Genomic DNA, 26,681 nt, shown 5'->3' on the forward strand with positions numbered 1-26,681 from the left:
AAATTTAAACTCAAAATTAAAAAAAAAAATTGCAGAAACAAGACACCCTATTGAATCGGGAGATGCAAATTCAACAAAATTAATTTAGAGAACAACTTTATATGAGCTAATTATTCTCATATTTAACTGCGCTCTAATTAAGAGGCACACGCCTTTAGTCTTAATACTAATCATCGATATTAAACTTTAAAGTAAAAAAGATATTTATACCAATTTAAATACATTAAAAATAATTAATTTAGTTCGCAAACATGGATCAGATCAACATAAAATATAGATCAAACATAAACAAAAAGCTCAAGAAAAAAATGTTACAAAAGTTATCAATTATTAAGTCCGTTCCTCGAACAAACTTATTTTAATACGGAATTACATAAAACGTGTTTAATTAATGACTTAAAGTTTATTCTTTATTAAGGCTTGAATCGCTTTGCAATAAATTTGAAGTTGTTGTCGGCTTCAAGGCAGTTGTTTTTGTACGTTAAGTAGTTTGATTTAATAATGCTGTTGTGGTTTCAGTGGAAATTAGTTTCAAAGAAAGCATTAAAGGTAAGGTAGCAGTTGCAAATGTCAAAGTTGTTGTTGCAGTTTAAGAGTAAATGCTGATTATACAGTTAATGTTGGATAGGGCCGAGAGGATGTAGATTTCGAAGTAATTGTGGTAGGTTGAGTAACAATTGCATTAGAAATTATTGTTGTGAGTTGAGTAGTAGTTGCACGTTGAGTAGTAGTTATAAATTTTGAAAATGTTGTTGAAGGTTGAGTAATGCTAGAGGGTAGATTAGATGTTCTAGGTTGAGTAGCACTTGTTGGCTGTGAGGTTGTGGTTATAGGTTGAGTAGCAGTACTTGACTTTGAAGTTGTTGTCGAATATTGAATAGTAGTTGTAGGTTGAGTAGATATTATTATCTTCGATGTTGTTGTAGGTTGAGTAGTAGTAGTTGGCTTTGCAGTTGTTGTGGTAGGTTGAGTAGTAGTTGTTGGTTTTGAAGTAGTTGTTGTAAGTTGAGTAGTAGTAGTAGTTGGCTTTGCAGTTGTCGTTGTAGGTTGAGTAGTAGTTGTAGATTGAGTGGTAGTTGTATGTTGAGCAGATGTTTTAGGTTGTGTAGTAGTTGTTGGTTGTAAGGTTGTGAATTTAGGTTGAGTAATTGTACTTGAATTTGAAGTTGTTGTCGTATATTGAATAGTAGTTGCAGGTTGAGTAGTTGTTAAAATTTTCCATGTAGTTGTTGTAGATTGAGTAGAAGTAGTTGGCTTTGCAGTTGTTATGGTAGGTTGAGTAGTAGTTGTTGGCTTTGCAGCTGATGTGGTAGGTTGAGTAGTAGTTGTTGGTTTTGAGGATGTTGTTGTAAGTTGAGTAGTAGTTGGAGGTTGAGTAGTAGATGTAGGTTGAGTAGTGGTCTTAGGTTTAGCAGCAGTTGTAGGTTGAGTAGATGTTGTAGGTTGTGCAGTAGTTGATGCTTTTAAGGTTAAACTTATAGGTTGAGTATTCGTAGTAGCAATTAAAGTTGTTGTTGCAGGTTGTGTAATGATTGTTGGTTTAGTGGTAATTGTTAGTTTTGAAGTTGTTGTTGTAAGTTGAGTTGTAGTTGTAGGTTGAGCAGATGTTTTAGGTTGTGTGGTAGTTGTTAGTTGTGAAGTTGTGGTTATAGGTTGACTAGTAGAACCTGACTTTAAAGTTGTTGTTGTATATTGAATAGTAGTAGTAGGTTGAGCAGTTGTTGAAATTTTCGATGTTGTTGTTGTAGGTGTTTTAGGTTGTGTAGTAGTAATTGGTTGTGAGGTTGTAGGTTGAATAGTAGTTGAAGGTTGTGTAGTATTCATTGGCTTTAATGTTGTTGTTGCAGGTATTTTAGGTTGTGTAGTAGTAATTGGTTGTGAGGTTGTGGTTATAGGTTGAGTGTTAGTACTTGACTTTGAAAATGTTGTTGTATATTGAAGAGTAGTTGTAGGTTGAGTAGTTGTTAAAATTTTCAATGTTGTTGTTGTAGGTTGAGTAGCGGTATTTGGCTTTGCAGATGTTGTTGGTTGAGTAGTAAATGTTGGTTTTGAGGACGTTGCTGTAGGTTGAGTAGGTGTTGTAGGTTGAGTAGTAGTTGTTAGTTTTGAAGATTTTGTTGTAAGTTGAGTAGTAGTTGTAGGTTGAGTAGTTGTAGGTTGAGTAGTTGTAAAAACTTTTGATGTTGTTGTTTTAGGCTGAGTAGTAGTTGGCTTTGCAGTTGTAGTGGTAGGTTGAGTAATAGTTGCTGGTTTTGAAGATGTTGATGTAAGTTGAGTAGTAGTTGTAGGTTGAGTAGTAGATGTAGGTTGAGTAGTGGTTAGAGATTGAGTAGCAGTTGTGGGTTGAGTAGATGTTGTAGGTTGTACGGTAGTTGTTGATTTTAAGGTTGAAGTTATAGTTTGAGTATTTGTAGTAGGAATTGAAGTTGTTGTTGCAGGTTGTGTAATGATTGTTGGTTTAGTAGTAATTATTGGTTTTGAAGTTGTTGTTGTAAGTTGAGTTGTAGTTGTAGGTTGAGCAGACGTTTTAGGTTGTGTAGTAGTTGTTGGTTGTGAGGTTTTGGTTATAGGTTGAGTAGTACTACTTGACTTTGAAGTTGTTGTCGTATATTGAATAGTATTTGTAGGTTGAGTAGTGGATTTAAATGGAGTAGCAGTTGTGGGTTGAGTAGATGTTGTAGGTTGTACAGTAGTTGTTGATTTTACGGTTGATGTTGTAGGTTGAGTATTTGTGGTAGGAATTGAAGTTGTTGTTGCAGGTTGTGTAATGATTGTTGGTTTAGTAGTAATTGTTGGTTTTGAAGTTGTTGTTGTAGGTTGAGTAGTAGTTGTAGATTGAGTGGTAGTTGTAGGTTGAGCAGATGTTTTAGGTTGTGTAGTAGTTGTTGGTTGTGAGGTTTTGGTTATAGGTTGAGTAGTACTACTTGACTTTGAAGTTGTTGTCGTATATTGAATAGTATTTGTAGGTTGAGTAGTGGATTTAGATGGAGTAGCAGTTGTGGGTTGAGTAGATGTTGTAGGTTGTACAGTAGTTGTTGATTTTACGGTTGATGTTGTAGGTTGAGTATTTGTGGTAGGAATTGAAGTTGTTGTTGCAGGTTGTGTAATGATTGTTGGTTTAGTAGTAATTGCAGGTTTTGAAGTTGTTGTTGTAGGTTGAGTAGTATTTGCAGATTGAGTGGTAGTTGTAGGTTGAGCAGATGTTTTAGGTTGTGTAGTAGTTGTTGGTTGTGAGGTTTTGGTTATAGGTTGAGTAGTACTACTTGACTTTGAAGTTGTTGTCGTATATTGAATAGTAGTTGTAGGTTGAGTAGTTGTAAAAACTTTTGATGTTGTTGTTGTAGGCTGAGTAGTAGGTGGCTTTGCAGTTATTGTGGTAGGTTGAGTAGTAGTTGCTGGTTTTGAAGATGTAGATTGAGTAGTGGTTTTAGGTTGAAAAGCAGTTGTGAATTGAGTAGATGTTGTAGGTTGTACAGTAGTTGTTGATTTTAAGGTTGAAATTATAGGATGAGTATTTGTAGTAGGAATTGGAGTCGTTGTTGCAGGTTGCGTAATGATTGTTGGTTTAGTAGTAATTGCAGGTTTTGAAGTTGTTGTTGTAGGTTGAGTAGTAGTTGTAGATTGAGTGGTAGTTGTAGGTTGAGCAGACGTTTTAGGTTGTGTAGTAGTTGTTGGTTGTGAGGTTTTGGTTATAGGTTGAGTAGTACTACTTGACTTTGAAGTTGTTGTCGTATATTGAATAGTATTTGTAGGTTGAGTAGTGGATTTAAATGGAGTAGCAGTTGTGGGTTGAGTAGATGTTGTAGGTTGTACAGTAGTTGTTGATTTTACGGTTGATGTTGTAGGTTGAGTATTTGTGGTAGGAATTGAAGTTGTTGTTGCAGGTTGTGTAATGATTGTTGGTTTAGTAGTAATTGCAGGTTTTGAAGTTGTTGTTGTAGGTTGAGTAGTAGTTGTAGATTGAGTGGTAGTTGTAGGTTGAGCAGATGTTTTAGGTTGTGTAGTAGTTGTTGGTTGTGAGGTTTTGGTTATAGGTTGAGTAGTACTACTTGACTTTGAAGTTGTTGTCGTATATTGAATAGTAGTTGTAGGTTGAGTAGTTGTAAAAACTTTTGATGTTGTTGTTGTAGGCTGAGTAGTAGGTGGCTTTGCAGTTATTGTGGTAGGTTGAGTAGTAGTTGCTGGTTTTGAAGATGTAGATTGAGTAGTGGTTTTAGGTTGAAAAGCAGTTGTGAATTGAGTAGATGTTGTAGGTTGTACAGTAGTTGTTGATTTTAAGGTTGAAATTATAGGATGAGTATTTGTAGTAGGAATTGGAGTCGTTGTTGCAGGTTGCGTAATGATTGTTGGTTTAGTAGTAATTGCAGGTTTTGAAGTTGTTGTTGTAGGTTGAGTAGTATTTGTAGATTGAGTGGTAGTTGTAGGTTGAGCAGACGTTTTAGGTTGTGTAGTAGTTGTTGGTTGTGAGGTTTTGGTTATAGGTTGAGTAGTACTACTTGACTTTGAAGTTGTTGTCGTATATTGAATAGTATTTGTAGGTTGAGTAGTGGATTTAAATGGAGTAGCAGTTGTGGGTTGAGTAGATGTTGTAGGTTGTACAGTAGTTGTTGATTTTACGGTTGATGTTGTAGGTTGAGTATTTGTGGTAGGAATTGAAGTTGTTGTTGCAGGTTGTGTAATGATTGTTGGTTTAGTAGTAATTGTTGGTTTTGAAGTTGTTGTTGTAGGTTGAGTAGTAGTTGTAGATTGAGTGGTAGTTGTAGGTTGAGCAGATGTTTTAGGTTGTGTAGTAGTTGTTGGTTGTGAGGTTTTGGTTATAGGTTGAGTAGTACTACTTGACTTTGAAGTTGTTGTCGTATATTGAATAGTATTTGTAGGTTGAGTAGTGGATTTAGATGGAGTAGCAGTTGTGGGTTGAGTAGATGTTGTAGGTTGTACAGTAGTTGTTGATTTTACGGTTGATGTTGTAGGTTGAGTATTTGTGGTAGGAATTGAAGTTGTTGTTGCAGGTTGTGTAATGATTGTTGGTTTAGTAGTAATTGCAGGTTTTGAAGTTGTTGTTGTAGGTTGAGTAGTATTTGCAGATTGAGTGGTAGTTGTAGGTTGAGCAGATGTTTTAGGTTGTGTAGTAGTTGTTGGTTGTGAGGTTTTGGTTATAGGTTGAGTAGTACTACTTGACTTTGAAGTTGTTGTCGTATATTGAATAGTAGTTGTAGGTTGAGTAGTTGTAAAAACTTTTGATGTTGTTGTTGTAGGCTGAGTAGTAGGTGGCTTTGCAGTTATTGTGGTAGGTTGAGTAGTAGTTGCTGGTTTTGAAGATGTAGATTGAGTAGTGGTTTTAGGTTGAAAAGCAGTTGTGAATTGAGTAGATGTTGTAGGTTGTACAGTAGTTGTTGATTTTAAGGTTAAAATTATAGGATGAGTATTTGTAGTAGGAATTGGAGTCGTTGTTGCAGGTTGCGTAATGATTGTTGGTTTAGTAGTAATTGCAGGTTTTGAAATTGTTGTTGTAGGTTGAGTAGTAGTTGTAGATTGAGTGGTAGTTGTAGGTTGAGCAGACGTTTTAGGTTGTGTAGTAGTTGTTGGTTGTGAGGTTTTGGTTATAGGTTGAGTAGTACTACTTGACTTTGAAGTTGTTGTCGTATATTGAATAGTAGTTGTAGGTTGAGTAGTTGTAAAAACTTTTGATGTTGTTGTTGTAGGCTGAGTAGTAGGTGGCTTTGCAGTTATTGTGGTAGGTTGAGTAGTAGTTGCTGGTTTTGAAGATGTAGATTGAGTAGTGGTTTTAGGTTGAAAAGCAGTTGTGAATTGAGTAGATGTTGTAGGTTGTACAGTAGTTGTTGATATTAAGGTTAAAATTATAGGATGAGTATTTGTAGTAGGAATTGGAGTCGTTGTTGCAGGTTGCGTAATGATTGTTGGTTTAGTAGTAATTGCAGGTTTTGAAGTTGTTGTTGTAGGTTGAGTAGTAGTTGTAGATTGAGTGGTAGTTGTAGGTTGAGCAGACGTTTTAGGTTGTGTAGTAGTTGTTGGTTGTGAGGTTTTGGTTATAGGTTGAGTAGTACTACTTGACTTTGAAGTTGTTGTCGTATATTGAATAGTATTTGTAGGTTGAGTAGTGGATTTAAATGGAGTAGCAGTTGTGGGTTGAGTAGATGTTGTAGGTTGTACAGTAGTTGTTGATTTTACGGTTGATGTTGTAGGTTGAGTATTTGTGGTAGGAATTGAAGTTGTTGTTGCAGGTTGTGTAATGATTGTTGGTTTAGTAGTAATTGTTGGTTTTGAAGTTGTTGTTGTAGGTTGAGTAGTAGTTGTAGATTGAGTGGTAGTTGTAGGTTGAGCAGATGTTTTAGGTTGTGTAGTAGTTGTTGGTTGTGAGGTTTTGGTTATAGGTTGAGTAGTACTACTTGACTTTGAAGTTGTTGTCGTATATTGAATAGTATTTGTAGGTTGAGTAGTGGATTTAGATGGAGTAGCAGTTGTGGGTTGAGTAGATGTTGTAGGTTGTACAGTAGTTGTTGATTTTACGGTTGATGTTGTAGGTTGAGTATTTGTGGTAGGAATTGAAGTTGTTGTTGCAGGTTGTGTAATGATTGTTGGTTTAGTAGTAATTGCAGGTTTTGAAGTTGTTGTTGTAGGTTGAGTAGTATTTGCAGATTGAGTGGTAGTTGTAGGTTGAGCAGATGTTTTAGGTTGTGTAGTAGTTGTTGGTTGTGAGGTTTTGGTTATAGGTTGAGTAGTACTACTTGACTTTGAAGTTGTTGTCGTATATTGAATAGTAGTTGTAGGTTGAGTAGTTGTAAAAACTTTTGATGTTGTTGTTGTAGGCTGAGTAGTAGGTGGCTTTGCAGTTATTGTGGTAGGTTGAGTAGTAGTTGCTGGTTTTGAAGATGTAGATTGAGTAGTGGTTTTAGGTTGAAAAGCAGTTGTGAATTGAGTAGATGTTGTAGGTTGTACAGTAGTTGTTGATTTTAAGGTTAAAATTATAGGATGAGTATTTGTAGTAGGAATTGGAGTCGTTGTTGCAGGTTGCGTAATGATTGTTGGTTTAGTAGTAATTGCAGGTTTTGAAATTGTTGTTGTAGGTTGAGTAGTAGTTGTAGATTGAGTGGTAGTTGTAGGTTGAGCAGACGTTTTAGGTTGTGTAGTAGTTGTTGGTTGTGAGGTTTTGGTTATAGGTTGAGTAGTACTACTTGACTTTGAAGTTGTTGTCGTATATTGAATAGTAGTTGTAGGTTGAGTAGTTGTAAAAACTTTTGATGTTGTTGTTGTAGGCTGAGTAGTAGGTGGCTTTGCAGTTATTGTGGTAGGTTGAGTAGTAGTTGCTGGTTTTGAAGATGTAGATTGAGTAGTGGTTTTAGGTTGAAAAGCAGTTGTGAATTGAGTAGATGTTGTAGGTTGTACAGTAGTTGTTGATATTAAGGTTAAAATTATAGGATGAGTATTTGTAGTAGGAATTGGAGTCGTTGTTGCAGGTTGCGTAATGATTGTTGGTTTAGTAGTAATTGCAGGTTTTGAAGTTGTTGTTGTAGGTTGAGTAGTAGTTGTAGATTGAGTGGTAGTTGTAGGTTGAGCAGACGTTTTAGGTTGTGTAGTAGTTGTTGGTTGTGAGGTTTTGGTTATAGGTTGAGTAGTACTACTTGACTTTGAAGTTGTTGTCGTATATTGAATAGTATTTGTAGGTTGAGTAGTGGATTTAGATGGAGTAGCAGTTGTGGGTTGAGTAGATGTTGTAGGTTGTACAGTAGTTGTTGATTTTACGGTTGATGTTGTAGGTTGAGTATTTGTGGTAGGAATTGAAGTTGTTGTTGCAGGTTGTGTAATGATTGTTGGTTTAGTAGTAATTGCAGGTTTTGAAGTTGTTGTTGTAGGTTGAGTAGTATTTGCAGATTGAGTGGTAGTTGTAGGTTGAGCAGATGTTTTAGGTTGTGTAGTAGTTGTTGGTTGTGAGGTTTTGGTTATAGGTTGAGTAGTACTACTTGACTTTGAAGTTGTTGTCGTATATTGAATAGTAGTTGTAGGTTGAGTAGTTGTAAAAACTTTTGATGTTGTTGTTGTAGGCTGAGTAGTAGGTGTTGGTTTTGAGGATGTTGTTGTAAGTTGAGTAGTATTTGGAGATTGATTAGTAGTTAAAGATTGAGTTGTGGTTGTAGGTCGAGTAGTAGTTGAAGGCTGTGTAGTATTTATAGGCTTTGATGTTGTTGTTGTAAGTTGAGCAGATGTTTTAGGTTGTGTAGTAGTAATTGGTTGTGAGGTTGTGGTTATAGGTTGAGTATTAGTATTTGACTTGGAAGTTGTTGTTGTATATTTAATAGTAGTTGTAGGTTGAGTATTTGTTAAAATTTTCGATATTGTTGTTGTAGATTGTGTAGTAGTTGTAGGTTGAGTAGTGGGTGTAGGATGAGTAGTGGTTTTAGGTTGAATGGTAGTTGTGGGTTGAGTAGATGTTGTAGGTTGTGCAGTAGTTGTTGCCTTTAAGGTTGAAGTTATAGGTTGAGTATTAATAGTAGGAATTGAAGTTGTCGTTGCAGGTTGTGTAGCGATTGTTGGTTTAGTAGTAAATGATAGTTTCGATGTAGTTGTTGTAGGTTGAGTATTAGTAGTTGGCTTTGCATTTGCTGTTGTAGGTTGAGTAGTAGTTGTTGGTTTTGAGGATGTTGTTGTAGATTGAGTAGTATTTGGAGATTGATTAGTAGTTGTAGGTTGAGTTGTGTTTGTAGGTCGAGTATTACTTATAGGTTGAATAGTAGTTGAAGGTTGTGTAGTATTTATAGGCTTTGATGTTATTGTTGGGTATTTAATAACTGTTGTAGGTTGAGTAGTTGTTAAAATTTTCGAAGTTGTTGTTGTAGATTGAATAGTAGTAACTGGCTTTGTAGTTGTTGTTGAAGGTTGAGTAGTAGTTGTTCGCTTTGAAGTTGTAGTTGTTGGTTGAGTAGTAGTTGTTGGCTCCGCAGGTGGTGTTGTAGTTCGAGTTGTAGTTGTTGGCTTTGATGTTGTTTCTGTGGGCTTTTTAGTAGTTGTTTGCTTTGGTGTTGTTGTTGTAGGTTCTTTAGTAGTTGTTGACTTGGTAGTTGTTGTTTTAGGTTTAGTTGTAGTTGTTGGTTTTGATGTTGTTATTTTAATTTGAGTGGATGTTGTAGGTCGAGTAGTAGTTGTTGATTTCGCAGTTGTTGTTTTAGGTTGTGTAGTAGTTGCTGGCTTTAAAGTTGTTATTGTCTGTTGAGTAGTAGTTGCTGATTTTACAGAAGCTAGTGTTGTTTGGGTAGTTGTTGAATTTGAAGCTGTTCTTGATTGATATATAATTGAACTTGTTGTCATTATATCTGAAAAATATAGAAAATATGTAAGACATATATATATATATATATATATATTTATATACAGGGAATTGGTAATAATTGAAATCAGCTTTTTTTGGTCTATATATTTTTTTCAGCCTGATAATTTATATATATATATATATATATATATATATATATATATATATATATATATATATATATATATATATACATATATTTATATATATATGCATATATTTATATATATATATTTTTATACATATTTATATATATATTATATATATACATATTATATATAATATATATATATATATATATATATATATATATATATATATATATATATATATATATATATATATATATATATATATATATATGTATATATATATATATATATATATATAAATATATATATATATATATATATATATATATATATATATATATATATATATACACACACAAACATATATGTATATATATTTTAAATTAATGAATAATATACTTTGATAAATTAGCATAAGGCGTGGTGATTTCCAGAATAGCAGATTCAATATAATTAATTTTTTTTTTCTTGAACAATAAATAACTGGAAATAATTTAAGTTTTATAAAATCAGTTACATGATGAGAAACAACATCTAACTTTTAAACTGGTTATAAAAATGTAAATAAACTTGGTTTATTAACATTTTTATAATCAGCCATCTTTAACTTTGATTTTTTTGCTTCTACACATTCACTTTAGTATTAACTACGGGAACCAAGAGTTAGTTTTTTCTATCATCTTAAAAACTTTTTTATTTATGTCATAAATAACTATATTTTTTGCCATGACTTGTACTGCTAAACATTTTTCCTAATAAAATTCGCAGCAATTCTTAAAACTTTGAAGATTAAGAAGATCAACTAAGATTTAGTTGATCTTCTTCCTAAGATTTTCATTGTGCTTAGATGCTTTTTCTGTAATAGCAACAATAAAAAACACACTTAACCCATCAGCTTTTGAAGCCTCTTTTATTTTAAATATATTTCATTCAATGCCACTTTAAAACCCAAGACTTTTTCTAAATATAGAACACATTTCATGGTTTTACGCTATTTTTGTTTGTAGTGCCAGCTTCAATAGTTAATGTTCACCCATGGGTGGTAATAGTGAACTTGTACCTCTAAAAATATTTTTCATTTCTCTTTTGGTTTTTTGAATACTTAAAGCAACACGTTATGCAATTACTGATAATAATGCATTTGCTGCATTGACAAAATTTTTTTCGCATTGAATTTGAACATTTTTAAATGAGTGGATGAAAAAATAAAGATTTTTTTAAACAAATGCTACAAACACTTCAGGATGGTTTGCTTCTGAACATAGCTGTCCTAAATAAAAATTTCTATTTTTTCTTCAATAGCTTTGGTTGTTTTTTGAAGTTTTTTACCAAAAGCTTTAGAACAAACATCATATATATTGCTAAATAACACTTAAGTTGTTGCACACCAGAGTATGTTTAAGAGCAAAAAACATTGTGTTTTGATAGCTATTTTGCTGAAAATGGCTGATATTTTTAAATAATCTATTATTTGAATTTCATACATTTTTTCATTCTTACTAATCAAATATTTACTTTCATATATGCAACTTTGTAACTAAAATATAAAATAAACTCTGATGAGGTATTATCTCTTACTATTACATTGATTTTTTCAAGTAGTCCTTAACGCTCAAGACACTCATAAATTTAGAAAGATTGGTTGCATCATGGCAATTGTATGGAAACCTTTAAACAAACATGAAGTTGCTTTATATCTTCTGTGACGAAGTGTGCTGCCTGATGTAATCAACATTATCTAGAGATTCACATGTAAGTATTTTTAATAACATGGTTAGCTTGCTAGAAGAGAACTTTATCTGTTACTTTTTGGTAAATATTAAAAATTTCAATTATTAGGGAAGTATACCTTGGCTCAAAAAACTGAAGTAACCTATCAAAACCAGGATTTTTTTTGTGAGGTTAATAAGGCACTCCATGAAGGTTTTTGGTCTTGCTAAAGAGCACCATGGAAGAGCATTTAACTAGAAAGCTCACATTTCTTTCCATGCCAATATCACCTATTTGGCCAGTGCCAGAATCATACCTTGGACCTTTTTGGTTCTGAGCCAGAATTCTAATTACTGGATTTGGATTCTCTACCTTGCTAACATGTTGGTTATCAGTGCATAAACATTTTAGCAATAGACCTTGTAATTTTTATTGCCCCAAATCTGTAGATGTGAGAGGATTGGTCTTTGCAAACACTTGGTTATCGTTGGTTGATTATGAAATAAAGGTCTAGGCCTAATTTTTCCAGAACTGAGTGCAGAAGAAGACCTTCTTGTGTTGGTTTTGGTGCTCTCAAATCTAGGAATTTGATTTATGAATACAGGTGTAAGTGCAGTAAACTATTGTTCCTTAGGTGCAAGGTTATAGGACTTTCAAAAGTAAGGTCAGGACTGGAATTAGAATATGAGCATGCATTAGAGCTATCCTTCCATACATTTAAGCCAACAAAGCTATTTTTAGCTTGTTTCTAATTTTTGATATAAAATTTATGAAAAGTTCTTTGTTCAAATGCATCTTTGATGCTGCATATGACTAAGAAATTTCACCACCAACCCTGGATATAAATGTTTTGCAAAAGTTGCATAATGCAGTGTTAGTTTCATTTACATTGATTGTACTTTTTGTTTCGGCATTGTGATCAATCAATATATATGTATATATTCTGAAATAAAAATAACATTTTCAACAACAAATAACAATAATAATAAAAGCAATAACAAATATTATAATAATACAATAATTTTTATAAATAAATAACAATGCTTTTTGTTATTTACTGCAGTGAGAGTGTACACCTTTATTTCAATAGAATATACTCAAGGGAGCATTTATAAAAGTGAAGTTGTTAAAGAGGAAAAATAACAATTTAAAAGAAAAAAAAGTTTTTTTGTTTCCAAAAATTCCTTGAGAATCAGTAGAATGGGTGGAATTGGAATTGGCCACTCTATAATATATACATATACAAATACTATTGGGCACTTAGGTAAGTAATCTGATGCCATACTGAATTAGGGAGCTTTGAGTACATACATTACCTGACTAAGGAAAACATGCAAAGAAACGCCTCTATCTGACTTGAGGGTTGGGTTGGGGCAGTAATTGCTATATTCATTACTTTTTGATTTCTTTTTTTCCAAAAAAATCTGTATAGATTCAAGTCAGCATTTTGCTGATTTGACTAAATGCTGATCTAAATATGCAAAAGTAAGTGTATGTATATACATAGCATATAAATATACATCTGGTGACACTTTTTGTTAGTCTAATTCCATACTGTTTTTTTTTCAAAAAAAAAAAAGAATTGCTGCTTCAATCCAAATCCTTAGTCAAAATAATGGTACTCCTTGCATGTTCTCCCTATTTAATCAGAGTCATTAATAATTTTTTTTCAAATTTGATCGAGAAAAAAATTAAAATTAAATATCTGTTCATGTTATATTTTCTATTTATAAAATAATTATTTTTAAATATTGTGCTATTTACCTGAACATTTTAAAATGCCATCACAAGATGCTGTACATTTAGAAACTAAAATAAAAAATGTATTTTTAAAAACTAAAAAATAAAACAACGGTAAAAAAACCAAAATAAGCATTTTATATATAAAATACAAAAACATTCCATATTTCTGTATTGTGTTCCGCATTTCATGTCTTTTAAATATAAAACATATGAAGTACAAATACATTTTGTGTTTTTATATTTCAGGTATAAAACATAAAACACAAATACACTCTGCGTTTTATGTGTTTTAAGTATAAAACATAAAAAATACAAATGCATTCTGTATTTTGTATATTTTAGGTATAAAACATATAATACAGAATATTTAATCAAAATACATAAAAAAAAAAATACTTAAAATAAAATAATTAAACAAAATATATTTAAATTACAGAATACATAATTTAAATAAAATATATATAAAATACGGAACATATAAATAAAATAAATAAAGAGTATATATAAAATATTATTAAAAGATTAAAAGATTTTTAACTTTTTAAAGTATACTGTTAGTAAATAATTTTTAGATAAATTTAAAAATTCTAGAAATATACAGCAAACTAAATTATAAAAAGTTTACTTAAGAGAGCATATAACTAGTTTTATTTACATACTTTAGAAGGTTTATTCAGATGGACATATTTATAGCCTTTATGGAGTCCAGACTCCATAAAGGCCATCCAGACAGACATAACTATGGATTTATTGTCATAAAGACTAAATTAATTTTACTAATGGAAGTAAATTAAAAAAAGACATGGTGACAATAAAAATTATAATTATGATAATAACAAAAAAGAACTAAAGTAAGATATGTCATGTAATTACAATCACTAGAATAATTTTTATAAAAACAAGTTAAGCAACTTAATAAGGCATGGCATATTCTATATAATATATTAAAATTATAACTAAAAGTATAATATAAACTGATTTTTAAATATAATAAAAACTTATTATATAAACTTATAATTTACTTACTAGAACTTGTTTACTATATTAGAGGCCATATGTCTTTTATTTTATATAATATTGTTCCTTAATTTTTAGCTGGTTTTTAGTGCTTTGATTTATCAATCATCATATGTTTTTATAAAAACCTCATTTGTAAACCCTATGTTAAATAAACATAGAGTTCACTCTTTAAATTATTTTTATTTAAATCTAATTCAGAAAAAAACAAATACTGAAAATTTTAAGCCCCTCTGTAATAAGGTATGCATAATACTAATGATAAAATAAACTTCACCAACAAAAAGTTATCCAATCTTATTCAGGGTTAAATTTAGAAAGTTAAATGCCACAGTTAAGACATCCTGTTTTAACTGTGGCATTTAACGTTCTGCTTTAATGTGGAAGTTAAACCAAGTAAGTATATAGCAATTTTATAAATGATAATGTGCATCATTATCATTTATAGTTTGTAGTTTATTGTAAGGTCAGGTGTATGGTCATCATGACCATACCCTCTACCGGCAACATGTAACCTAGTGCAACCTATTCCATAGTCTGCTGCTTTGTGGGATTCACTTTCTATGCAAAGTCAAGAAAAAGAGTGCTTCCTGTCATCTAATATCTGTCATGCCTATAGTTCTGACGCAGTGTTCACTAACCCATAAGTTGCAATCTGTATGTTTGAGTTCCGTATGAACCTCTGGCACACTTTTCACTTACCTGTTAGTTACTTTATGTATGTTTGTGTTCTATTTAAATCTCTGATGCAGTGTGAGCTCAGTAAACAACTAGTAACTCCAACTATAAAATCTACACTCACCTTGATCTCTAGCAATCTATTAGAATGTTTTTCCTAATGCATTTTTAAAAAATTCCTATTAATGTTGCAAAGTACTGCTTACTTGAAGTAACTTCTAATGACTACTCCAGGTCAGGTCAAGTTCAAACTAACAGTAGAGGAAAAAATTAGATGTTTTTTTAAAATTAATTTATTACTGCTTTGATCTTTAAGAACGTTGAATACTTTTTTTAGAATAAATAACATATTTAACATTGTTGAATAATTTGACATAATTTTATTGAGTTATGAATGTTGTACATTGTAGATGAAGATTGTTAGTGATAGTAGATGTAGTGATTTAAAACTCATAAATTTTATTTTTATAAAAGTTTTATAACTTTCACCTAAAATATTATACCAATAATTATAATGGTAAAATAAAATAAAATTTACTTTATTGCTACCGGGTCATTAAAGCGAAAAGTTTAAAAGCAAAAAGACGTTTTTTTTTTTTTTCAATACCCCAGAGGGCATGTGTTGTTCAGGGGACATCAATTGGATGTTTTGCAAATGTCTGGATGTCCACAAAATGTTGGACAGACATCCCCTGGACGATGCATGCATACTAGGGCTGTCTGGTTTTTATTAACATTTTTAAAATGTTGCGTTAAGTTAATTTTTTATCCATAAGTCAATTTTTGTAAATTTATTTTATTTTTCTTCAAATCTTTTTATTTATTTTCTCGTATGTTTTACATTTATATGCAAATTGAATATAAATGAACGAATAATTTATAGATAAAATTGAAATTACTAATCGCGCGTTAACCTTCTTTTTCTATAATAGAATTATTAAAAAAATACATATTTAGTAAAATCACGTTTTATGTAACATCAGTAACTTCTACAGTAATGTTTCATAAAACAATCGCCTTCTTAGTATTAAATATGTAGTTTAAATAGTATCTGTGAACGAGAGTTAATAACATTATTATTAACTAAAGTTTAATTTTAAATGTACATTAAAATGTTATTATATAAAGGTGTATAAAACAACATTAAAACAATAAAGGTTGTTTTGTCACTTTAAAAAGCTTGTTTTAATATAAAACAACCTTGTCATGTTTTTTTATTGATGTTTTATACAGTTTATAACTTTCGTCAGTGTGAACAAAATATAACATTAATGGTTTTTGAAATGATTTTAATGAGCAAGAGATATAAAATATGCTCTAGTTTTTCATTTTTCAGAGATTGAAGTTCTTTTCAGAGATTTAAGTTCTTTTATTCAGATATGAAGTTCTTTTCAGAGATTGAAGTTCTTTTATTATTATTCAAAATTGTTGTATGTAATTAAGAACATCTCAACATACTTTCTTTTTTTTTTTTTTAAATAATTAAAAAGAATTTAATTCTTTTCAATTATTTTTATTGCAGCTTTTCCCACCATATGCAAAGTCATTGCAATGAAATGAATTATTTTTTAATAAATTAAAATAATCAAAACTTGTAATTTTAAAAAAGTCATTGATTTTATTAAAAATTAATTAATTAATATGAATTCATCAATTTTCAATCATGAAGAACAATTACAAAGATAATAAATTTTTGACCATCCAAAAAAAAACAATTGACTGTCAATTCCGTGTATTGGCCGGTCAAATTGACCGCTTGCCTAAGATTTCATATTTTCTATCTACTAAGGTTTCTTTTTATTGATTGTATTTTTTTTGTTTAAAGTTTCTTTCTATAGATTGTGTTCCATTGATATGTATTTTTTTTTTTTATTTGCTTTATTTGTTATGATATCAATGTTTCAATTTTTCATTTCATGAAACATTGGGTAGATTATTCTTTTTAAAAGTGAAAGAAAATCTTATTCGAGTTCATTAAGCGCTTTATTAATTACAACTGAAAGTTTTTTCTGGAGATTCATTCCTCTTTTTTCTGCTTCATTTTTAAACCTTTTACATTTGACAGGAAAGTTTTATGAGACTGCTTTTAATTTTTTATTAACCATACATTCTTGACAGCTAAGAAGACAATGCAACATTTTAATAAAGCTATGCAGCATAAAAGTACTCTCAGTCTTTTAGGACAATTTTAACCTAATTCTCCTTCAGTGCTTTAAATGCTTAACAATAAAATGGTCTTGTTTTTAAAATTGTTTATAAGCAATATAAAATAACGGATTTTTTCAATATCTTTTTTTGTATATGATTTAATAGCCTTGATCTAAAAACCTTATAATTTTCATTTACATGATGGCATTAAATAAATAAAAGCCACAAAATCTTTAATCTAAAAGGTCTTTAGATTAAAATCAAAAAAATTGAAAAAAAAACAACAACAAAAAAAACAACAATATAAAACCAAACATCTTATTACTTATTAAAACCGCATGTCAAGGGATCATGCTATTTTAAATACATTTGCAATAATCTCTGGTAATTTAAAGACCAGATTTTTAGTTTAATGGTATTATGGCATTATAAAATAGGGATAATGCGCATCACAGTAATGTTTAAAATTTGAACTTAGACTTTTAAATAACCCTTAAGAGATTAAATTTTAAACAAGCTGTATGTCAAATTTTGTGTTAATCGCATTTAAAATAGTAAAAACTTTCATAATAAATTGAAAAAACAGGTTTTAAACTTGAAGAAACTAATTTTTTTTTGCCCTTGACATACAAGTGGTTAGAAACTAAATACATAATTTAAAACTTGTTTAAAAATGTTGCTTTATTTAGTTAATGTTTTACCTTTGCATATCATCAACATAATTTTATACCAAAAAATGATCAACTATGAAGCAAAACTTTATACCTAAACTTGAGTAATTCACAAATTTTTAAATTTAATAGTTTCTACATACAAAAGGATTGAAAATAATAAAAAAACTTTGTCTTTATGTTTTTAGTTGTGCTGAAAAAATTCAATTAAACATATCCTTTTTATTAAATCACAAAATTCACGTATTTTCCAGAATATGCATTAACTACATCGAGTAGTGCAAGGTTCATAAGTAAAAATTTCTTATGCTTTCATTTTTTTCATGTGTTCCTCTATTGCAGCCAAAGATCCCATAAAATATATATGCATATATATATATATTTATATTTATATATATAAATATATATATATATATATTTTTTTTTTGTTATTCACCTCCTCAAGGCCATGAAGGCCACTACAGATGAGGAGGCTACTCAATAGTGGTTATAACCCTCTCTCAACTCTATAACTCCGAAACACGAAACTCGACGAACAAGGCCGCTGCGCGGAGAAACAAGTTGATATATACCCAGCAAACATGTCAGCGCTGAATCAACGTTGAAAACTGGTAGCAGCGTAGAAAAAGTTTATGCAACGTTGAATAAAAGTACGCAAATAATCACTGTAAAAACGTCGCAAAGAATAGATTTATCAATGTTAGACATTTGCTGCTTTTTCAATGTGTTTAAGCTATTTATGAAACAACGTTTATTCAACATTAAATATACCAACGTTGAAAAAGTGGTAATTGAAAAACGTTGAAAAAGTGTTACTTTGCCAACGTTAATAAAACCTTGTTTTGTCAACGTTGAGAAAGTGGCACATTGACAATTATTGTCTCATTAACTAGCCTTTACAAAAATAATTTGCCGTAATGAAAAGGCAAGGATAGGTTAATAGAATGCATGCAGATAGTATAAAATATATTTTAATAAATTTATATTTTATAACCTATTTTTATTGCGACTATAGTATCAAATTGTATATAATATACATAAATCTCAGGGTATATTCGGTTTATTCAGGTTATTTTTGTTGATGTTTTATGTATTTTAAGTTGAAAATTTTAATAAAATGCTAAGTTGTTTTAAATATTTTATTTCTTAGTTAGAAATAGTACTTAATTTTAATAAGATTCAGATGTATAAAGTAATATCAAAAATAATAAAACATAGTCAGACTAAATTTAGTTTGTTAACAGACTAAATTTTTCAATTTATTTGAAAAACTTTGACCACCTTACCTTAACATTTTATACTCAAGTAAATACTTCAGTATAAAATCTTCCACCAATAATGAAAGTATGCATTATTAAGTTTTTTTGTATAAAAAATTGGATAAGTAACTTTATTTCCATTTTTCAAAAGAACTTCTAATCTTATCAAGAAAAGTATCAAGTCCTAATTATAGAGTTGTATATTTAATTCTAACATTTATTCTTTATCATAAATTTTTATTGATATATGTTTTGATTTATTTTAATAATATGTATTTATGCATAAATATATATATGGGTAAATTTATGAATATATTTAAAAGAAATATATAGATTTTATATATGTGTGTGTATATATATATATATATATATATATATATATATATATATATATATATATATATATATATATATATATATATATATATATATATATATATATATATATATATATATATATATAATATATATATATATATATATATATATATATATATATATATATATATAGATATATATATATAGATATATTTATATATATAATCTTTTAAAATCATATTCTTGTTATACGATATTATATTTGTTGAATTTCATTAAGAAGGCTGCATATAAACTTTTTGTTTTAAATATATTTTGATATAATTATATATTTACAATATTTTGCTGACCTATAGCGGTCAGCATCATCAGGTCTTACACCTGATGATGCTGACCGCTATAGGTCAGTGAAATATTGTAAATATATAATTATATTAAAATATATTTAAAACAAAAAGTTTATACGCAGCCTTCTTAATGAAACTCAACAAATTTTTATATATACCATATATATCCATATATCAGACCAGACTGATATAATGAAGTCACAAACCATGCGAAGTTGATTATTATTCGATTCATTTAAAATATATGCCAGAAGAGCATAGATTGCTTTTGAATTCCATCTGGCATTGTTCAATGATGGCAGACTTTTGAATTTTATAGCCGGATAGCTACCATTCACCTTCATGTATCGGTAACTTTGTACCAACTCAAACAAAAAGTCCATATCATCTCTCCATTTATTAGTCTTTACTTTACAAATTTTTTCACCTTGCTTAAAGTTTGATTTTAAATTTTCATAGTTTTTTTGCAGATTTACAATAAATTTGTAATGTATTTCTGGTGATGAGCTTTTTCCTTCATCTAAAATTTCATTCATGGAATGCTTCAAAATTGTGTCTAACACATGATGCTGACAACCAATAAATTGAACTGGTTCAAAATTTTTTCTTTCAAATTCTCTTTGAAGTTGGCTTACAACTCCATTTTTACTTCCAGTATTAACACTTGTGGTATCAGATATTATAACTTTAATACTACTCCATAGTTGAAATCTAGCACTTCAGCTGTTCCACTGTAAACACTATTAGGTTTACCATCACCCAGTTTCAAAATGGCTAACTTGACCTCCTTTTCTGCATTTTTTAAAATCAAGACTTGATACTCAATCCCGGAAATTCTTTTACCATTAAAATGCAACACCTAATCATCATTTTTTAAATGATTAATCATATGCTTTTCCATTTTTTGAGCTTCTGACATTGCGCTCTATAAACCCCAGATTTGGATGGTGCTTGCACATTAACACCACATTCAGATAAATTTTTGCAAACTTCTGATCTCTTAATACTTAGTTTTGACTTCTTAACTAAGTTAACAGCAACAGTGGTGTTCTCATATTTTCTCTTTGTTTTTTGGCCTGGCAGATTATAATCAGAATCTTGCTCATCATCTTGTTCATTGTCTCCTTTATTGTCATCACTGACCTTTACTGTACCTGTTTCAGCTATGATAGTTCTCTTCTTGCCAGCTTTAGATGGATGTACTTAAACAATTTTTGATGTGCAATAACCAGCGGGACCATCAGTTTTCACCTGTAATATATAAAATTCTTTATCTTCATTGCTAAGCCAGTTACCATTCACTTTGGTTATATCAAAAAAATAATCCCACTTTCCTTCAAAACATTGTTTGGATTTTTGAACAGAATGATATTTCTTAATAAGAATTTCTACTTTTTTTGTTATAGACCTTTCATTAATTTTTGGTAAACTCAGTTTAAGCCATAAATCAGATAATTCTGCGCCAACCATTTTACATCTGGAATACACTGACTTCTCTAAATTTGATAACTAATTATACCAACCAATAACAGAATAAGCTTTTGGCATTTTATTCATAATGCCAAGTGGCTGCAAAACTTTGTGTATGTGAGATCTTGTTGATTTTGATTTCTCAAAGTGGACTAGATTTTTTGTCCAGGCTTTGATATTTTCAGGTTTTTCAGGAGCTTATTCTTTTGTCCAGGCTTTGACATTTTAAGTTTTTTCGGAGCTTATTCTAGACATTCTGAAATATAAAGTAAATTGAAACAATTTTAAGTTACATGCAAAATGAAAATGAAATCTAGTAAACACAAAAAATCACCTTGATTGGAACATGTTTATCTTGACTGCTAATGACAATAATTCAATCTTGTGCTTGCAGAAAGTGATAACATCGGATGCATTCAAACAATGTATACTCAAACTTATATACTTATATGTTTGTTTATTTATATCACGCTACACTACTACAACAAAGATATTGTAATTATTATAATTACAATATCTTTGTGCTACACATTAAAAATTGTTAAAAAACATTTACAATTTTTTATTTTCATATTACAATTTCATATTTACGGGTGACATTTTTGCAATCAAATGTCTCAAGGTATACATTTTTATAAATAAATATAAAAATGTCAGCTTTTAAAAATATACCCATTGATTTAAAAAAAAAAAAGTTGAAAAATCAACCCCCTAATATACATATATATACACTATTATATAAATAAATAATGATTATATAATTAAACTAGTTTATAAAATATATATGAGATTTTGTTACATAACGGAAAAAATGTAGCATGAATAAATAACTTTACTCAATAAAGATATTTACTTTGGTAAAAGTTTAACTACGTCAGTTGCGTATTTCAAAGTATCTCATTGAAATTAAATTTAAAACCACTTTAAAAATTGTTGCAAATCTTTGAAATAAAATATTTTTAAATTATATTGTTATAAAAAAAATTACAATATTGTTATAAAAAAAAATTATAAATAAAATTTTAATGTTGTTTAAAGGAAAACAAATTTTCTTTATTTTAAAATCTTATACTTAGTTTTTTTTTTTTCTTCCTATTTTGTTTATGGTTATTTATTTTTTTAAAATGAGGGGACACTTGTTTATGGTTGAATTTCTTAAAGTGATTTAAATATACTAATTGCAGAGTTTTTTAAACAATTTACACAACTACACAATTTGATTGGGTTTTTCTCTTTATAAAAAAACATTTGCGCTACCTAAAGCATTTTAGTTCAACTGGCTTTTGACAAAATGAAAATTGTAATTAAACAAAGATTACTGCTTTTTGGATTTGTTTTTTTTTATTTCCATTAAAATATTTTATTTTCATTCACCTTGAAACCTAATGTATTTTCACTATTTCTTATCCAATAGAAATAATAGTATTTTCGGTTTTAAGATGTTATTAGCAGATATTGTTTTTAACAAAAATCAAAATAATTTATATATCTCATATTTATAGCACTAGTATTAGTTTTGTTTTTAAAATAAAATTAATATAAGTTGGGCTTTTAAAGCGTTTACTTGTTGATTGTGCTATTTTAAATCGGTTATAAAAGTTTTGTTCGTTCAATTAAAAAAATATTTTTCTTCTACAATTCTTCTACATAAAATTTAACGGCAAATGAAAAACCTAAACATAAGATTTATGCTATTTTTAATCGGTTACAAAAGTTTTGTTCATTTTATTAAAAAAATAATAAAATTCTTCTACATAAAATTTAACGGTAAATAGAAAACCCAAACAAAAGATTTATAAATAGAGAAAGAAATTTTTTGTATTGACGTCATTTATTAACTACAAAGCGCATTAATTAGAAGCACTAGCGAGGGAGAAAACTATAAGTTGATTTTATAGAAAATATTTTTAGTAAAATTTTTTTGCTGAAGTCAAAATATATCTATTTAAACAGTAGAATTTGCATATTGTTATATAATACTTGAATATTAGCAACAAAGTTTTATTTGTTATAAAGTATGTCACGCATAAATTAAAATTAAAAATCTCAGTGCAAGAGAGCTAATGGTTTATTTCTTAAATTTGAAAGTTAAATCCAGCATGATGTTTATTTTTTAAATTCCTGTTAAATCATGTTATCCCTTAATCCTACCCTGGTTAAGTAAAGCCATTCACTAACTCGCACAGTTTTTTTGGGCCCATTTGACAAAAAACTTTGCTTACTAGAATCTTTACTTTGAATTGCATGAAAGTCTATGTAATAAAATATCAAAACTTGCAACACTTCTAAAAATTCCAAACTTTGAACGTTTAAAAATTAAGTATCTAGAGCAATTTTACTTATAATAATTTATTAAACTAAGATTTTATTTATAGCTTTCGTACAGGTTTTAATTATAAAAATTATAAATTCTAATTATAAATGACAATTATACTTGAAATTTAAAAACAAAATAATAATAATAAAAGAATAAAATTCAAAACGTTTAAATATCAAACACTTTTGTGTCAAAAATAATTTAACAAACTAAATATTTTTAATGATATCTTCAAATTGGTCAAGCTTATATTAAAGTCTATTTATTAAAAAAGTTCTTGCTAAACGAAGCTACAAATTAGAACAATAACAGAAAAATTCAAAACACTAAGTCTCCTATCCTCCATAAGAGCTTTACTTAATTTGTTAAATAAGAAAAAATATAAATCTCCTCAAAGTTCGAGTTAACAGGATTCAACTGTTTATTATTTGTCACATGTATTGTTTATTAAAATTTCGGGTAGCATGGTCACATACAAAATAAATAAATATATATATATTTATATATATATATATATATATATATATATATATATATATATATATATATATATATATATATATATATATATATATATATATATATATATATATATATAATATATATCGTCACTAGTTTCATGCCTTTATGACCTGGCTTTTACTGGTGAAACAAATGCATTTCTACAAGTATACATCACTATATAAGTTATTTATATATTATATTTTATATATATATATATATATATATATATATATATATATATATATATATATATATATATATATATATATATATATATATATATATATATATATATATATATATATATATATATATATATATATATATATATATATATTAGGGTGATCCAAAAATGACCAAAAAATTTTTTTTTTACTTTTTGTTATTCCTAAGGTCTAAATGTGTTCATTTATCAAAGAAAACATTGTACCAAAAAAATCAGCCAAATCGGTTAATATTTAGAGGTCGCGCTGGGGCGATCTTTATACCCCTCTAAAATTGGAATTTTCAAAAGTTCAGTCAAATATTGACCTTCGTTTTCTGTGCACATTTCGGTTATTTACCGTTCGATTTTAATAAAATAAAAACGAAAATAAAGCTCTTATTACGCATAATAATTTTTGTTAACAACATTTCCTTTTTAAATGCATATTAAAGCGGCAAAATAAATTGCAAACTAAGCCAAATTTCATTATATTTTATTATATTGGTTTATTATATGGTTTAGTTTAGTTTGAGACTTTTTCGAGAGTGTTGTGATTCCTGAAATAAAATTACAATAGTTTATCTATTTTGCTTGACTAATAATATTAATTACAGTATTTTAAGAAAGTGATATAATTGCGAGTTTCAACGAAACTAATTTTGTTTGGAAATATAGGTGACTACAAAATATATTTTCATTCATACACTGTATTAAAGAAAATTTAAAATGGCTGCAGTCGCAAAGTCAACACACAGTTCTACAGCAAAATGGTTAATTGGTCAACCAATATCAATGCTTTCCCATCTTAAGCTTCCAACGATTTTGGAAGTATTAAAATGTTTTTTCTTCCACCATGAGGTGAAAGGATTGAGTATACATGAAAGTTTGGTAACAGTTATCAAATCAACTTGTGAAATTTGGGAAAAAGCTAAAATTCCTACAATTCGAAAGGAAAATGCAGTTACAAGGCTTGAAAAATTTTATAAAGAATATACGGATCTATTAAAAGACAGAAATAAGAAATCAGCTGTTGCTAGAAGCAAAGTAGCAGACTTTGAAAAGAGAATTATGAAACTTTTTGATATTGCGCCAACTAATGTTTTTGATTTAATAAAAATTGCTGAAGATCGCGATTTCCTCATAGATCAACGAGATGATAGAAACATTTTGGGTCTTGGGTTCCATTGATAAAGATGATGCAGAGAAGGAAGAAAATAAAGTTTGCAGAGAGATAAGTTTGGATAAACGTTTGCAAAAAGAAGTGTTAAGGAAACAACGCTCTGAAGAAGTAGTTGTTCTTGAGAATTCAACTTCGCCTTCAAGTTCTGCTAGTAGCGATCATGATGATATCGTAGTTTTGAAAGGAAAAGATGATGTTGCAGAAAGCTCTGGTCTGAAAAGGAAGCGTTCTATAAAAAAAATTATTACCCCTGAAGTTGTCGCTTCCTTAGATAGAGGAAAAGTAAGCAATCGTGTGGCAATGCGAACTATAGCAGCTACAATGCAAAGTTTAGGAGCTCCCATTGAAGAGTTCTCTATATCTGTTACTACTTTTCATAGGGCAAGAACTGATTATCGTGAAATTCATTACAATGAAACAAAAGAAAATTTCCAATCTGATGTACCTCTCGTAGTTCATTGGGATGGAAAAATGATGGCAGACATCGATGGAAGTGGTAATGTTGAGCGTTTGTCAGTTTTAGTAACAGGGCGTGGTGTTGAAAAACTTCTGGGAGTGCCAAAACTTCCTGATTCAAAAGGAGAAGCCATTGCTACTGCAGTTGTAGCCTCCCTTCATGAATGGGACGCTTCGAATCTTATTAATAATCTCTGTGGCATGTCGTTTGATACCACAGCTAGCAATACAGGATCTGAGAAAGGTGCTTGTAATTTACTTGAAGAAAAATTAGGAAAAGAATTATTGAATTTAGCTTGTCGTCATCACATTACTGAAATTGTTGCAGGATCTGTGTTTAAAATTTATTTTCCAACAACGTCCGGACCAAATGTTGCTATTTTCAAACGATTTAAACAAGCCTGGAAGAATATCAAGAAAGATGATTTTAGCCCAACAGTGCAAGATGTAGAAGCTGAAAGATATCTTTCAAACGCCTCGATTGAAAAAAAATCGTCTATAATTAATTTCTTAAAAAAATGTTTGCAAGACTCACAACCACGAGATGATTATAAAGAACTTCTTGAATTATGTCTAATATATTTAGGAGAGCAACCTCCTAGTGGAATAAGATTTAAAGCACCTGGAGCCTTCCATAATGCTTGGTGGATGGCAAAACTTATTTATTATTAATTAAAATATGGTTATTTAGAGATCAGTTTAAAATGGTGCAACATGAATTAAACGCAGTAAGAGATATTAGCATGTTTGCTGCTTTAATATATGTTCGACAGTGGTTTACTGCACCACTCAGTGCCTCGGCCCCATTTAATGATTTAGATTTTCTAAAAAATATTGAGGAAGATCGTGAAATGAATGAAAATATAGCGACCGCTGCAACCAAGGCAATGAAGCGGCATCTATGGTATTTAAGTGAAGAACTTATATCTTTGGCCTTTTTTAGTGATAATGTAGAGATTGAAGTTAAAAGAAAAATGATAACTGCCCTTCAGCATCAATGCGTAGACAATAATAGGCCATCAAAGAAATTAGTAGATATTACAAATGTAATGAGTAAATCCCTTGAGGACTTTGTAACGTGTAAATCACTTTCATTTTTTAATTTCTTAAATATTGACATTTCCTTTCTTGAAGAAGATCCTTTAAACTGGAAAAACAATGACTTGTATGCCGACTCTAAAGAAGTAGTGAAGTCTCTTAAAGTTGTTAATGATTGCGCCGAAAGAGGGATGAAGTTAGTACAA

The 26,681-nt window shown here is 29.3% G+C and overlaps 1 protein-coding gene across 2 annotated transcripts in view; it reads right to left on the bottom strand.

Annotated features, from left to right (window-relative positions):
• Positions 1-301: 301 nt before the first annotated feature.
• The window catches only part of LOC136082231 (mucin-2-like), a 123,307-nt gene continuing 96,927 nt past the window's right edge, over positions 302-26,681 (bottom strand). Inside the window, exons 8-9 of one of the 2 annotated variants that reach the window (XM_065800796.1) lie at positions 12,889-12,933; positions 302-9,326 (exon numbers count right to left, since the gene is read on the bottom strand). In XM_065800796.1, the coding sequence (XP_065656868.1) occupies positions 607-9,326; positions 12,889-12,933 (8,765 nt within the window). In that variant the 3' untranslated portion in view covers positions 302-606. The remainder of the gene's footprint in view (positions 9,327-12,888; positions 12,934-26,681) is intronic. The other variant, XM_065800795.1, reaches the window with a different exon arrangement.

The sequence above is a fragment of the Hydra vulgaris genome, chromosome 07 (genome assembly GCF_038396675.1).
Source record: "Hydra vulgaris chromosome 07, alternate assembly HydraT2T_AEP".
Lineage (NCBI taxonomy): Eukaryota > Metazoa > Cnidaria > Hydrozoa > Anthoathecata > Hydridae > Hydra > Hydra vulgaris.